General features: G+C 39.7%; 1 protein-coding gene across 2 annotated transcripts in view; it reads right to left on the bottom strand.

The window, feature by feature from the left end:
* The window catches only part of brsk1b (BR serine/threonine kinase 1b), a 41,139-nt gene extending 27,271 nt beyond the window's left edge, over positions 1 to 13,868 (bottom strand). For both annotated transcript variants that reach the window (XM_051940961.1, XM_051940962.1), the window contains exons 1-8: positions 12,369 to 13,868; positions 11,359 to 11,453; positions 6,086 to 6,171; positions 5,778 to 5,918; positions 4,507 to 4,623; positions 3,854 to 3,887; positions 3,702 to 3,770; positions 3,180 to 3,326 (exon numbers count right to left, since the gene is read on the bottom strand). In XM_051940961.1, coding sequence (XP_051796921.1) covers positions 3,180 to 3,326; positions 3,702 to 3,770; positions 3,854 to 3,887; positions 4,507 to 4,623; positions 5,778 to 5,918; positions 6,086 to 6,171; positions 11,359 to 11,453; positions 12,369 to 12,456 — 777 coding nt within the window. In that variant the 5' untranslated portion in view covers positions 12,457 to 13,868. The remainder of the gene's footprint in view (positions 1 to 3,179; positions 3,327 to 3,701; positions 3,771 to 3,853; positions 3,888 to 4,506; positions 4,624 to 5,777; positions 5,919 to 6,085; positions 6,172 to 11,358; positions 11,454 to 12,368) is intronic.
* Positions 13,869 to 16,700: the final 2,832 nt, after the last annotated feature.

The raw sequence follows: 16,700 nt of genomic DNA, 5'->3' as shown, positions 1-16,700 counted from the left end.
GACACTCTTATCCAAAGCGACGTACATCTGAGCGTAGTAGCAAGGATCCAGTGAGGAGAAAACAACCAGGATAAGAGCCATAAAACAAGTTCTAGAGTCATAATAGGACCGTGGCATCTACAGGCAGTGTGGATGTAATGGGAGTTTTGAGAAAGACTCTGCAGATCAAATGGAGTTTGGTAACTCGTTCCACCACTGGGGAACCACAGAAGAGTCTAGTTGTCGGCCGACCCTGTTGCTTCAAGCTTAAACTTGAAATCTTTTTGTTTTTTACCTTATTAACATGTCCATATGGTGCTTTCTATGCGCTGGAAGACATAATGATGAGTGAAATAAGCAGTCAGCGCCACGCCTGAGCATTTCCTCCTTTCAAAAACACTAACAAACTCAAGAAACCCATCCTGCCAACTCCCATTCTTCTCCCTACTTACCTGCCCTCCTCTCACTTTGACTGTCAAACAAAGCAGCAAAATGGCCCAAAAAAAAGAGAAGAATTGGTTTAGTGCCCCATCATGTAAGGCTGATTTGCTCCAATATTACAGATTGTATAGCATAGTTTGACAGTGTTTGAACAGAGACAGAAATGAGCCGGTGTGCTCGAGCAGCAGTAAAGAAAGACACGTTGGGTATCCATAAACAGAGGCTTTAGTCTCCAATGCAGCAGTCAGGGGTTTGAATCAAACTCATGCCATTCCTCCACTCCTCTACCCACATTTCCTGTCTTTCTCTCTCTCTCGACTGTCCTGTATAATAATGGGAAAAAAGCCCCCAAAAAATAACTAAAAAAACAGATGTTGACTTCATGTAGCCACACACTCCAAAGGTGCAGAGTTTCATCTACATCATTTCAAGGCAGGAAGGGATCTAAATATGGAACTTTGATACCCAGACATGAGATTTTAAGGGGATTAATCCAAAAACAGACGGGGACTTTTTTTTCTTTTGCTTTCTTGATGTGGACCAACCTCGTGCTAAACTGTGACTGGACAGAGTCGAGGAAACGGTTCTGTTTGTAGAAGTGGAAACGCTGACCGTGCTTTTGAGCCCTCTGTGAGATCTGAACCAAAATAAATACACCCTCTCCAAACGTGCAGGAGATACATAAACAGAGCATCTGTGTTGACTTTGCTCTGTCACGTCTAATCTTCCTGTCTTGTTGCGGCACACCTCCCATCCCCTCCTACCGGTGACTCAGCTGGATATTGATTTTAATAGATGTCTGCCAATGTTCTCTCATCAGTGCACAACAATGTACCGACACTGCTGCTACTGTTTGATGAAATGTGTTTCTCATCTGCTTGATGATGATGAAGCAGAAACACACATCGAGAGAGAACCGGTGAGCTTTCCAAAATGATGTTTCAGCGCCTTCAACACTTCTAACAACTTCACACGTTGCTGTAGTTATATACATAAACCGTATTTCCGCACTATAAGGCGCACTTAAAAGCCTTTAATTTTCTCAAAAATCGATGGTGCGTCTTATGTGTGCACTGAGTTCCACAATCTGACTGTCTGACATAGGGACGTAATACATACACTACACGACACTACACGCGATAAACCTATTAGAGAACATTACGTAAAGCTACGTACAGTAATAACTATTGTCCGAGCTTTTGCGAAAGCTGGCATCATTGCTGAACAGCCACCCGGCATGTTTGATGTTGAAATTGCCCAGCTGTTCAATTCAGATACAGAAGACGGGGACTTTGATGAATGTGTGACAAAAGATTGATCAAAAAATAATGTGAGTGTATTTTTAAATACGTAGTAGAATAAAGTTCAACCAAACTCACTGTTTTGCTTCCGTTTCCTTGTTTTAGCATGCGCCCAATAATACAGTGCGTCTTATATATGGTTTAAGTACAGAAATAAACCCGTAATCGAGACTGCGCCTTACAATCCGATGCGCCTTATGATGCGGAAAATACGGTATACTGTATATAAGTATTAACTGCAAACTAAAAGCCTGTGCTTGCGCTAGCCATACACCACTTCTCCATAGGCAAAGCATTCCTCAGGATGGCGAAGCCATTTTTAGCATGTTTAGCCACGATGGCGAAGCTAATTTTGCCTAATAAATGTGAAAAAAGGTTAACTTACAATTTTTTCGTAATTTGCCGAGCGATAATCGAAAAAAATAACAAACCGCGTCTCCTTTACTGAAGAGCGCTACCGAGTGTAACCGGAACGACCTGAATGATTCCGATCATTAATAGATGCACACTGTCACGTGTCTCGTCTCAGCCAATCAGAAAAAAGGATTCAGACTACAGCTCTCGCTCTCTGCACCTGGCTTACTCCATTTCCACCAACACCCCTCCCCCTTTGCTACACACACACACACACACACACACACACACACACACACACACACACACACACACACACACACACACACACATGTTTGTACTTCTATCTTAGTGAGGATATCCATAGGCGTAATGCATTTCCTAGAGCCTTACCCTAACCTTAACCATCACAACTGATCGCCTAACCCTAATCCTTACCCTAACCCTAACCAAACCTCAATTCATACCTGTTCTCTAAAAACAAGTCTTCACCCTCAAACATGGCTGTTTCAAAGTGAGGACCGGCCAAAATGTCCTCACTTTGTAAAAATGTCCTCACTTTGATAGTTAAATGCAGAAAATGGTACTCACCATGTAGCAAGTACAAGAACACACACACACACACACACACACACACACTTCCCTCATCCCCAATCCCCTGGTCCTTGTGCATCCCAACTTGTTAACCCATGCGTTTTTTTCTTCCTGTATTATTGCTATTCAGGCCTTTAGCTGCTATTTGGCTGGCAATTAATTGGTCATTTCATTGTTTTTGAATCTGTCCATTACTTTCTCAATTGAGTGATTAATTATTTGTTCTACAAACTGTCAGAAAAGGGTGAAAAATATATTGTATCAGTATTTCCCAAAGCCCAAGATGATGTCCTCAACAGTCTTGTCTTTTGTCCACAACTTCGCGCGCCGCAGTACAGATACTGAAAAAGTGTGGCTAAATGTAGCTAAACAAAATTCTAGCACTTTAGTCTCAGTGGCTAGAGACAAATTTTCCCTAGTGCAAGCACAGAAAGCTGACCCTTTAGGTAAATCAGCTCCTGTTTCTGACTCCTCTCCCTCTGTAAACTCCCGTGATCTTTCCCTCATTACCGTGAGTCTCTTGTCGGGGTTGACTTCTATCATTCCTTTGAGCAGAGCTTGGCAGTCGGGAGGTATAAAGTGTGGCATGTGAAAAACTCCGCTCTTCACTTTCTCCAGCAGCTGCCGCAAGTTGTCGTGGTCAAAGGGCAAGGCACCCTGGGAGAAGATGGAGAGAGGAGGAAAGAGATAAAAGAATACAGACATCCGAAAGCAGGATTATGCATCGGTCTGTGGTCGACTGTTTCGTGTGTGAATTACAGTGAAAAGTGCACCTCTGTATCTTCAGCCCAAACTGAGATATCTGAAGAGAGAGTGTGCAGATTTATACGTCAGAGGATCACTTTGGTGGTGATTTTCAATTGGTTGTAGGTGTGAGTGTGATGGACTGATGATGTATATCTAATAGATGGAGGCTGATAGTCTGGCTCAATGCTCTGTGTGATCGTTGTTCCACCAACTGATGAAGACAAAACGAGAAGACACTAAAAGAAAGAGAAACAAAACGGCTTGAAGCTGAGAGGATCTTCTTACCACAAGAAGAGCAAAGAGGATGACTCCACAGCTCCAAACATCTGCCCTGCGGCCGTCGTACTTCTCTCCCTGGATCATAAAGACAGAGTGACGTTAGACAGGCAGAAGTGCAGAGACATGCATAAACATGAGCTGAAAGAAAACCAACTTACTCGTATGACCTCTGGGCAAGCATAATGTGGAGATCTGTGAGAAAGAAGAAGGAGGTCGTTACATGATGTAGCTACAGGAGAGTAAACGCTGATTTATGTTAAAAACACCGCAGCCTGAGTGTACGAAATCTGAAAACACCTGCTGGATAATCCGTGAAATAGACTTAACATGTGAATCCAGGTGAAAGCTACAATCCCTTCCTAATTTTATCTGTTAAATCCATATTCCTCCTGATGGGCAGATGGTTTAAAGAGGTTTGAGCTTTTATTGAAAGCTGGCGCCCGTTATGTAAAAAGAACAAGAGAGCGTCAGTGTGGATTCTCCTGATGTTCTACACATTTAAGTCGGCAGATTTATTTGTCGTTTAAATCTTAAAGTCACCAAATTTACACTGAAGCATCCATCCTGTTTAGAATCAACAGTTAACCTCAGCATGTTTTTGGACTGTGGGAGGAAGTCGGAGAACCCAGAGAAAGGCCCACACATGCACAGGGAGAACATGGAAACTCCGTGCAGAACGATCCCAGGCCGGGACGCAAACCGGGGATCTTCTAGCTACAAGGCATCGGTGCTAACCACCGACCCACTGTGCAGCCCCTCCCTGAAGCGAAACAGGATAATTCAACTCTAAAGAAAGTCATACTGTACTCACCCACAACTAGTTTCCAGCAGACTGTCCCCGACCTGTAGCGAGGCCATGCCAAAGTCTGCTATCCTGATGTTATTCTTCTCATCCAGGAGAAGATTTTCTGGCTTCAGGTCTCTGTGACTGAACACAAAAGCACACATGCTTAATAAAGTCATTTTCCAGAGCATAAACAGAAAGCAGCTTGATTGATTTCTGCATGATGTGTAAGAATGTATACCGAAGTTTGTGTTTCAGGGATGTGATGTTGAACAGAAAGCAGACATTCATGTGTGTGTCCTGGGTTCAGCACTGTAGGATTTAGCTCTAATGTGAAGTTTTAACATTTCTATCTTTAAATTTCATCAGTAAAGAAATTCTACAGTTTTTACTCCTGATATAATTTACTAATCACTTTACAGATGATGTTTTTACACTAAAAATGTATATTTAGTTTATACATTTCCCCACTTATAGTCTCAAATGGTCTGAATTAACCCTGTAAAACCCACTGTTGCAGAAATACAACATCAGTTTTATTTTGTTTTAAATATTATTTTCTATTATATAAATATATATTTTTTGCATTTTTTTTCTGTATTGATTTTATATATTTTTGGGGGTTTTTTTGCTCATTTTCTTCTATATTTGGGTTTATTACTACTGTTGCAGAAATACAACATCAATTTTTAAAAAAAATATTATTGTCGATTACATACACACGCACACACACACCATTTTTTGCATTTTTTTCTGTATGTTTTATTTATAGATTTTTTGAAAATTTTATATTATATTATATATATATTATTTTTATATTTACATTTTTGTTTTATTTTATTTTTTGCATTTTTTTATATTTGTATTATATTGTATTTAAAAAAAATATATATATATATATACATGTATATACACGAGTTTATTTTATTACATTTTTTGCTCTTTTTTTCAGATTTGTGTCTAACAAGGTTCAATAAGAATATTAAAGGCAAGAAGAGGTAAAATCCTCACTCCCATTAATTATCTCCTTCATCATCGATTCGAAGCCACTGGACTAAACTGTCTACCTGCATATAAAGCAATAAAACAATCTCAGGCCTAATTATGTAATTTAAAACAACCTATTCAGCACAGGAGCCATTTATCTGCACAATGAGTACTTTTAGTTGTGGAATTTTTGGTGCATTTATCTGTACTTTCCTCTACTTACAATGGAATGTTTGTAGCAGTGTCTTATTTACAGCAGTCAAAATAAATCAACATATAAAAGAAGATGCATTAGAAGGTTTCTCACAGACCATATGGAGTGGTTATGACAGAAGTCGAGTGCGGAGATGATTTGTCTGAAGAACTTCCTGGCCTCCTTGGGCATCAGCCTGCCCTTCTTCACCAGGTAGTCGAATAACTCTCCGCCAGACACATGCTCCAACACCAGGTACCTGAGAGACAGACAGAGAAATAAAAAAGAAATGAACAAGTCAAACACACACACACACTCTTTAGCAGAACATTTTCCCCTTTCTAATTCAAGGTTGTTGCTGCAGTGAGGGAAGCGTTTCTTTTCGTTTTAAGTCAGCAGAAAGGAGAAAGATGCAGAGATACTCACAGGTATTTGTTATTCTCATAGACATCATGCAGCTTCAGAACATGAGGGTGTTCTATTAGTTTAAGAATAGCTATTTCTCTCTCCACCTGCACAGACGGAAAGAAAGGGGGGGGGGTGAGGAGAAAGGTTAAGAGAGAGAAAGAGAGAGAAAAGCGCAGGTTAAAATGATGGAGATGGAAATGTCAGACGGAAGAGGAAGGTAAATATGATGTAATACGGAGGTAAAATGCAGAGCAGACGGAGACGGTATGAAATGCTTTTTCAATCGGTTCATTAATAGCACGGCAGAGACAATTAGCAACAGTAGTAAACAGAGAGAGAGCACCGTGAGCAAATAATCAGCGGCGCCACTGTCGTTAAATCAGCAGACCGACGTCCTTCTACTCGGCACCGACACATTTTCTATGAGTTTGCGGGACAAAGCAGACTGGATTCAGGACTTGATATTGTTGGTATCCAGTAGTAGCTGCCTGGCACAAGATACTCATCAACAGGAAAAAACATGAAGGGAAAGAGGTGCAGGCGAGGCTCGAGAACATGGAGAACCATCTCCTGTTGAATAAGTTCTCATTAGGCCAAACGTACACACAAGTTTTTAGCTGTTTTTTTTTCTAAAAACAGCACCACAGAAAGCAGTTTATTTGTTATTATTATACATTGTGCTTTAGGACTTTAAGAATTCACTCCTGCAGCTCGTCTACTGCACTATATAAAGGGTTGGCCATCCAAATCACTGTGAAGAAAACGTCTTATCAAACATGAAAATGAGTATTAATAACCTACAGCATATCCCAATCTTAACCCAGAATATAGATAAAACTCGTACAGCTGAACAGTTTTATCAGAAGGCACACCTTTACATAAATCATACAAATAAGACTAATTCTAAGGCTCACAGTTTGAGAACCACTGCCCAAGCTAGCCTGTAATCACCAAGTGAAATATGGGCTGAGCATAGTGAGAAAGTGAAAATGACCTTACTTTGCCTACAGCAGCGTCTCACACTTTACATTCATTTTGCTCTATAATAACTTGAAAATGGTGCAATTATCATGTTAAAATCCAAATTTTTCTTGACTTTGTAAAGCACCCATATTCAACATCCCAAAAGTGTGTTTTAAATGTATAAATGTTAACAAAACTAAACGAAAGGACACAAAATTATTAACACTTTCAGTAGGTTTCTTGCAAGCAGGTCGTGACCAAAGTAAGCTAGCTCTACTTTGTCAGTTGCTAACCTAATTTTTAGCTTAGAGCATTTAGCTTCTAACTCTACACAAGCATTAAAATGTACTGTTTAGTATTTTTATATAAATAAAGAACCAAATAACTATGGATAATGTGAAAGGTGTGAGTTGTTGCTACCCAGCAAACCGAGAATTATCGCCTACTTTAAAGCTAGCATCTTTTAGCTAGCAGCTTTTGTTTATCAGTTCAAAATGTCAGTTATTAGCACTCTTGTCGAGCTGGATTCCAGCAGCAGAAGGCATTTATTTTCACTGAAATTGTTCTAATAAACCCACCGTGCAATACGTGTCCAACAACAAACATCAGACAGATAAAAAAAAATAAGCTGAGAAACCAAAATAAACAAAATAAAACTCTCCGTTCAGCACCAAATAGCAAAAATAGCACAGTGGAGCAGCTAGCGGCTAAAGAGACAGACAAGCTAGCACTTAAGCAGAGGCCAAAAAAGAATAAAAAAGAGTGAAAATGGATTTATATTTCCTATAAAGCACAATAAATAATTGTTAACTGTGTTGTGCAGTAACATCAACTTTAAAAGGTAAAATTATGTCTATATGTACAGCTCATTTGGCTTTATAAAACCTCTATTTGATACCCGTCCCTAATAAATCTGTGCTAAATACCAGCGAATGTAGAAAGCAACTGTTGTAAAAGAATTTCTATTTTCTGCCAGCCCATTGCTCATTAGACACTGTACAGTATTTGAACTAAATACTATTGGTAAACTAAAAAATACATTCATATTCCCATTAGGGCTGAACAATTAATAGCTACATTTCAAATTAAAAGTGCAATTTGAAAGCAATTACCAAACTGCAAAGGCTGCAATTTAAAATACACAAGGTGTGAGACTAATGCTGTTCTTTAATTTAATTCTCATTCAAGCAGATATAAACTTTCAGCAGTTGTTTGTGTTGCCCGTTGGTCAGTGTACTACATGATTCAGGCGGTTTAAACTGTTGTGACAGTGGTTTTACAGATTTGTCCTGTCCTCTATGAGGCAGTGATGTTTTTTTTCCTCTTAAATCTATTACTCAGGGACAATTAAAGCTTAACTTTGCAATTTTCCCCAAATTGCTTGTCCCTAATTCCCATACTGAAAGAGTAATTGTCCCCAGTAAGCATTTCTCGTCACCTTGCCGGCCAGGAGGAATTAATTTTCCACACTAAATGAGGTACAAAATCCAGTCTTTGTTTAGTGCAAAAAAAAGCCTAAACTGTCAAAGTAAAACACATCAGGTGGGTCTTTTCCAAAGTTAAAGTATGTTGATTAAATACAGACTTTGTATTGGCTCATTTTAGCTTTGGTTTACCTTTTCTTTATACATCGGCAATTGAGAATTGTAGATTTTTGCACTTCATAGCCAATGTGGACAAGACAAAAATGATTACAACAACCAACAATTATTTTAACCTAAACATGTGTATTGTATACCAATGGATTTAAAAATATCCAAGCCCTTCTTTTAAAATGAATCACTTCTTTTACAAAGTCTATCATTTCTCAATTCAGCACCAGCAGCTGTCCATAGCATGACCTACTAAACCGCCTCGCACATGGCAGAGAATGAGGCACAGCATCGATTTTCTCTCCACATTGGGGGATTGATAATCACATGGGAAATCCACGTCATTCCCACTGACATTTAAATATCGGCTCATTGCCGAAACATCACCTGCAACAGCCCGAAAAGTTTAGACTGAACCTTTTGTGGTGGCAAATCATATACATTTAATGCTATCTACTGCGTAAGACTTTGTTTGGTTTGAATGAAGAGTAGGGGATTGGGATGAAAAGTGGGCAAAAACTGCATGGAATCTTCGTCATAAAACTTTATAAGTGTTGCTGTATCACGTTGCAGCCCTGTAGCAGGAAACTAAGCATCCAAGGCTGCATTACAAGCATGAACATGAAAACACTACTTCAATCCCTTGCAGTAAAGTGCAATGCAATGAGCTAAAGCTAGCAGATAGCAGCCCGGCAATGCGGTGACTGACGGTCAGCACACGGAGTAGGCAATGGGCAACTTTCCAAAGCGGTACAGATGAGCAATACTGTACAGACATGAGATTAAGGGCATTAAGGGTCAGTGCTATGAGCAGGGGGTGAAAGCTGGCTTTATTCACATTTGGACGGAGAAAAACAGCACTAAATTCGTTTAATGTTGTCAAAAACACATGTAAATGTGTGGTTGGCCAACGATACCAGCAGAATGACCCCGTAGAAGTAATAATAACATTTACATAGCAGCCTTAAGAACAGCATTCACAAAGTGCTTTGACAGTTAAAACATGCAACGCACAGACAAACAAACAAGCTATCGGAGACAATTAATAATAAATAGCAAAAATGACAATGAATTCAATGAATAATTAGCTAGATTAGCACGCAACTCAAACAAGGGAACTAGGCAGTTGAGGGTTAAAATTAAAAGTTAGAAAAATTGAGAATTAAAGAATTAGAGAGACGACATCACACCAAAGAACCAGGCAGCTAAAAGCCAAATAAAACAAGATAGAAAATCTAAAACAAACAGGACATAATACAGAATATGACACTAAAATGAATTACAGCTAATCTCACATGAAGGCAAGTCTATAAAAGTGGGTTTTCAAAAAAGGGGTGTCGAAACCAGAGGGTCCAATCCGGTCCTAAAAATTCCAGAGACGACATTCACTGCAGATCGTAAATTTGTAAAACTATAAATTTAAAACAATTTCTAGACCATGACAAGCTGTTTTGATCATAAAGTAAAATAATAGTCTATACTTGTCTTTTTTGTCTAATTTTTTTCATTTGTCTCACGTTTTTGTCTTTTTGTTTCTTGTTTTTTCGGTTTGTGTTTCCTTTCAGTCTCGCTTGTGTTTTTGTCTTATTTTTCTCATATTGTGTTTTGCTTTATTCATTGTTTTCTCTATCGTTTTTGTCCTTTTGTCTTTTTTTGTCTCGTTTGTCCATTTTTTTGTCGCTTTGTAACTTTTTTTGTATAATTTTTGCCTCGTTTTTTATCATTGTGTCTCATTTTTGTAATATGTTGTCTTGTTTTTGTTGTTGTGTGTCTTTTTTAAAGTAAAATACTATCTAATTAAGGCAAAGGAAGTATTTTGTTCCTTTGTAGACACACTGTGATCTGGAAGTTGTAATGTGTAAATGATAAACTGAAACTTTTTTTCTCAACAAATTTCAGTTTGTTCATTATGTTTTGTGATTTGGAGTTGTGGTTATTTCTAGGTTATTTTGCTGTGGTTTTACTGCTCTGTCCCACTTCAGATCAAATTGGTATGAATGTGGAACCTGAACTAAGATGAGTTTGACAATCCTGTTTTAAGAAGTGATTTAAAAGAAGTTACTGACTCTACAGCCCTTATCTCTTCAGGCAGGTCGTTCAAAAGGTCCTGATGGAGAACGCTCGCTCACCTTTAGATTTAAGCCTCCACTTTGGAACGACCAAAAGGATCCATCTGAAGATCTAAAGCTGCCAGCAGGCTCATACGGGGTCAACAGATCACAAATGTAGCTTGGGGCATCAGTACAAGTCTCTGATTCTCTTTATGCCTCAGGTTTTGTGAGGTTGTAAAGTCAGAGCTGATGTACCGCTGGACTAAAACATATCATACCACAAAAGTGTTCCTTGTGCAACATGCTGGGTTTAAAAGAGACAGACTGCATGAAGCTCTTAGCAATCAGCCACATTAGAAACGCCAACATGAGAAGAAAAAAAAGCAGCTATTTAAATTTCATCCCAGTCCAGTGTGTTTCAGCTGCAGTAGCTTTCATCAGAGGGCTTAATTAGCAGAATGAAATCATCCCTATTGTTCAACTATACAGAAGCAGTGCCCACACACTCAGCGGCTCCAAGTTACAACACACCGACGGGCTTTTCTTGACAAAAATACAGACTCCTTTTCTGTTGCTATTCCTGCAGCCGCCATAATGAAAGCCTCGGTGACTACAGGCACAGCAGGTGCAGCATGTAGATAGAAAGGAAAGCAGGCCGGGTAAGTAGGCGAGATCAATACCGTACCTTCATTAGAACGGATTCGGAGAGTTTCTCCCTGTTGACGATCTTTATGGCCACCTTCTGCCCCGTTATACAGTGGACACCCAACTTCACCAGTCCTGGGAGGGAGAAAGTGTTTGAATATCACCAATCATGATGCAGCGTGAAAACAGGAAGGAAGGGATGTCATAAATAATTCAAAAAAAGCTTTACTGACAGTGTCACAAACTCAGCTCCAAAAGAAGACTGACAGAAATTTGAATTTAAAAGGCTGCTGTGACGTCTGCTGCCTCTCCAAAAACACATGAAAAATCCTTTGGAGACCCTTTAAGAAGGCTGTAAGGGTGTAAAACTATAGAAGACAAGAAGACTTAGAGTACAAACAAGGATTAAGCTGTGAACATGATAGAAATGTTTAACCCTCGTGTCATCCTGCGGGTCAAAATGACCCGTTTTAAAGTTTGAAAATGTGGAAAAAAATATATATTTTCACAGTGAAACGTTTCATGTCCACATTTTCAACATTTTTTGGAAGTTTTCCTACATTTTTTGGTGGAAAAAGAAATGTTAAAAAATGTTTCTTTAAGAACATTCACAAAAAATCTACCAAAATCCTGCCTGGATTTTGGTTGATTTTTTTGTGAATGTTCTTCAAGAAACTATGAGAAGTTTTACTGATATATATGGAATCACTTCAGATATTTTTAGGATTTTTGGGGGGAAGATTTTTACTCATTTTTTGAAAATATTTACAAGACTTTTCTAGTCAAATTTGGGTCATTTTTTAAAATGAAACTTTTAAGGGAAACTTTTACGGAATTCTTGGATTTTTTTCCTGAAGTTTTGCAAATTTTCAGACACGTGGGGATTTTTTGGCTGAATTTTTGGATTTTTTTTTCAGACAAGGAAACATTTTTTTTGGTGCCAGTAAATGAGGACCACAGGAGAGTTAAGTGATTTTACATTACATTACATTGGGGGTGTAATATCCTGGAATCCACCTGAGAAAAGACTGGAAAAGAGGGGGTCCCTACCTGTCTGTCCCTTCCCGAGGGTCTTCTCCAGCCGGTAGGGGCCCACGTACTGGCTGGACTGGCCCACAGTGAGCTCCTTGCTGCTCATCCTTTCCAAAGGTGAAATTCTATTCCTTGTGTAAGGCAGATCAAGATAGCGCTCGGTCCCGGTCCGTGTGTAATGCGTTAACGCACATCACAGGCGGCTATACGGCTTAAAGGAGAGGAGAGGAGAGGAGAGGAGAGGAGAGGAGAGGAGAGGAGGAGGACTGGTCGTGATCTAAAGCCGGGCCCTGCAGGCTACTCCCATGCACTTGTTTGTCATGCGCTCGGGTTCCGTGCTGCTCGGACTGAGAACCGGCCCAGTTTCCACTCAGTAAGGCTTAGAATTCAAAAAGTCTTCTCCAGTTTTATCCTCTTTACCACAGCACAGAAAGCAGCATCATTCACAGGGAAGGTAGGAAAAGAAAAACGATGAGAGAGAAGAGAGGATGTGTGAGGTTTCACCGGTGCCAGTTCTGGGAGATGTCCACAACATCAACCCCTGCTATAAATAAGAGTAGTTTAAAGCTGATTGATCCTGTATAGCTTATGCAGCTGGCCCCCAAAAGAAGTGGAGCAGCGAAGAAAGATCTCATTCAGACCTGGACAGGAAGGCTACATTTGCCACAGATTGATTTCTGTAAGAGCACAGTCTCAAATATCCTAAGTCCTGATTGAATCCATTCTCAGATCGATATCAGGGACCCCCGTCCAAAAATGTTTTCATAATCCTCCAGAGCTCACACATTCCCCCTCTTTTTTTCTTCTTCTTGTCAAGTCAGGCCTGGTTCGGTCAGGATGTTCCTCCGTGTGCAGATGCGGCGTTGTCCAGATAATCATCTATTATCACAACAGCATCAGCAAGAAGAATGGGTTTTCCAATATCCGGTGCACACTTTGGCTCACCCCCTCCCCGGCCCTGCATCAGGAAATAGAGGAAGAGAGGAGGTGGAGGTGGAGGGGGGAGAGAGAGAGCATCAAACAGCCTCGGGGCAGACCGGGCCAGACAGCCGAAACGCGCCCCTCGGTCGGGACAGCCGCGGCTCGGTGCGCACGGAGCGGGATGGATCAGCGGCGCTCGGCCCGGCGACGGTTTCTAGAAACAACAAGCATCCTCAGCTGGCCTGGAGGCAGCCGCCTCTCCTCCTCCTCCTCCTCCTCCCCGCGATCCCTCTTCCTCCCTCTCCGTCTCTCTCTCGGTCTCCCTTTCTCTCTCCCCGGCCGGCTGTGCGCATGATATCACCGCATCTCCTCCCCTGCAGCCGGCGCGCACAAAAACCAACGAGGACGGAAAAATCTGGGGCTAAATAATCTGTCAGGCTGTCAGAAGTTCCTCGGGAGTGTTCATCGGTGCCGGGATGTCCTCCTGCTGCCCGTAATATCCCCCGTTTCTTTCTCTCTCTCTCTTCCCCACCTCTCACACTCCTCCTCCTCCTCCTCCTTCTGTCGAGCTTCCTTCTCCTCATCGGTCAGCATCAGCATCCGGGTTCCGCTGTTCCCGCCCCACCCCTCCCCATCCTGCTACACCTCTCCCTTGCCCTTTTTACTACAGCAAACTTCCACATTACTGGATCTGATTGGTTGCAACAACAGAAGAAGAAGAAGAAAAAAACATGAGGATACCAAGAATGCCGAGTGCCACATGGTCCAGTCAGAATCAGATGAAGGAGATGAAGATGAGATGGAACAGGCTGGAGGATGGCAGAAATATGCAGTGTAGATACAAAATAATGGATTTGTAAATGGTGTTATGGATAAAAGAACAACTTTGTTCCACCTTAAAGAAACACATCTTACATTTTCAGAGGGAATATCATTAAAAACATTATCTTTAGAGGCTTTTATTTTGGTAAAATGTCCATATAGACCCAGATGAGAATCTCTAAAACACAGATTCGGCCTTCCAGGGTTTGATATTTAGCAAACCTCAATACCCAATCCTGTTCATTTCAACATGTTTGGCTAAAATAGTCCAATATTACTAGTCCAATATTACAACTTGCCTATGTGTACTTTTACAGTGTTTGTGTGGAATCGTGGGTAAGCTGGTGTGCTCCAGAGTGCAGCAGGTGGGAGGAAACAACAGAGCAGAGCTACATCTAAGCCACTTTTAGGCAAGAAGGGATTAGGGGTTAAATCAAACACCAGAGAGGAGCTTTAACATCTCATTTAAGATTACCTCGCTCATCTTGCAGCTTCGCTTGTCGTCTAAACCTTCCAGCATTTAATCCACTTTGGACATAAACGTTTTGTCTAGTATTTGATTCTATGATACAACTTAGAAAACCGGAAAAATAATTAGGCACTACAGGAGTTCCTCAAGGCTTACTGTAAGGCCCATTGCTTTTTTTGAAAAAAAAATATTTTGCACATGGAAGGTTTCAAAAAACATGAATATTTCTTCTACGAATGAAACAATTTTTTCTGTAGGAGTAATTTGAAATGATTTTTAGAGGCTATGGAAAGCTGGCTTTAAATTTCAGTACAAAAATCTTTTGTAATTTGTAGTGTTTTCAGAACAAATTTGCAACACCTCCTTCTTAGAGATGTTGAAATCTTGAAATTAAAAGAGCATATGGACTATGGGAGTTGTAACGGTGATTAAATAATAATAGAAAACTTACATTATTTGTCCATATAGCATAATAGCATCATTAAGGCATTCTTAAATCGAGCTTCTTTACAAAGCTTAACTATTTGTTGAGTTAAATTGCATTATTTTTTTTTCTCTTATCTAAAATACATTTAGGCTAAAATCATTTTGAATTAAAACTTTCAGGTATGCAAACCGAATTTTGTGTGCTAAAAAGTACAGTTATGAAGAACTAAATAAGGAATAAAGTCTGTGAACCCACAGAGTAACACAGCTGAATGTGGGTCAAACTATAATTGAGGGACTTTTGAAGTCCATGGGATATGTCACGAATACATTTTTTTATAAAAACAAATCAAAGAAAACTAATGTTTTTATGTTCATTATGATCATGTCTTTACAAATTCCATAAATATTTATTATGGAAACAATCACTTATTAATAAAAAATGACTGGATATCACTAAAATGTCAATTAAATAATTGTCCAAATTTAATAACAACCACCTTCTAATGAGATAAACAATAATAAAATGAGCTGATTCAGAAATAGTTTTGATTGTGTTCTTTTTTATTAAGTTGAGATGTGTCAATTCTACGACAGGAGATATGTGATGTTACCTAAAATTAGTTAAATAACCCACATATATCAGTATTGGTTAATATCTGAATTGGAAATTGAGAGTTGGCCAATATCGGCATATCGGTTATCAGCAAAAAAAAAGCCAATATCGGACACCCCTATATAAAAAGTATGGTATAATATTAATGTTGTTATTCAAAAGTTAGAAGATGGTTTAAATATATCAGACATTACATGATTTTAGTCAGCATGTATGGAGGTGGAATTACAAATGCTGTGCTTTGTGTTTGTCTCAGGAAACATTCTTCATGTGATTAACCTAAAAAAATAAAAATAACGCATATACCATAGATGTAAAAACACTTCACTGATGAGCAGCCGCTGTATGGCTGTACGGTCTGCGGCTACACAACTGACCTCTGGGACACAATGTGCACTCACAAACCATCGCTGTGCGTGATTAAACTTCACATTGTGATATCTGTATGACGCTGAATCCCAAATCTTAATCTCTTTTAATCTTAATCTCTTGGTACAGTCAGGTCGCTGTAGCTCAGATTATCTAACGCTGTCATGTGTGAGTCTGTAAGTCAGTGCATGTCTAGGAAGTCATTGTGTCAAAAGCAAAACCTCCATTACATGTATGCTTGATTATTGAGCATCAGAGTATAAAATAAACTCAAGCACCTGCATGTCAGAAGAACATGCTAAAATCTTCGTTTTTCACAGCAGGTTCAGTGTGATCACTGCTAATGCAAGTGCATGTTCCAACCACAGGATGGCGCTGTTGTGCTGCTGTTTGGGCTATCAGATGTTCTCTGTGGTGGTATTTTGTAGCTGTAAGAAGATGATGTAGTGGTTGAACTTTAATCAGAATAGCAGCTTGTTTGTTCTGTGTGTTTGCTCACAACTCTTCTCCTCTCTGTGTTTTGTTTGGTTTCAGTCTTTCTCTGTTAGAGATCACTGGCAAACATTACATCACACTGATGGTGGCTTCAGAATTCAGTCTTAGTGTAAGCGGGTAGGCGATGGTGGAAAAGAGTATTTAGATTTAACGAGTCGTCTATTTTCATTCATTCCAGGAAAATAGCAATAATCTGTGTATAAAAACTGTATACTTTCAGTCGCAGTTAATT

This window comes from Acanthochromis polyacanthus, chromosome 21 (genome assembly GCF_021347895.1).
Source record: "Acanthochromis polyacanthus isolate Apoly-LR-REF ecotype Palm Island chromosome 21, KAUST_Apoly_ChrSc, whole genome shotgun sequence".
Taxonomy (NCBI): Eukaryota; Metazoa; Chordata; class Actinopteri; family Pomacentridae; genus Acanthochromis; species Acanthochromis polyacanthus.
Note: the sequence above shows the minus strand (reverse complement) of the source record. Positions and strands in the feature narration are given on the sequence as shown.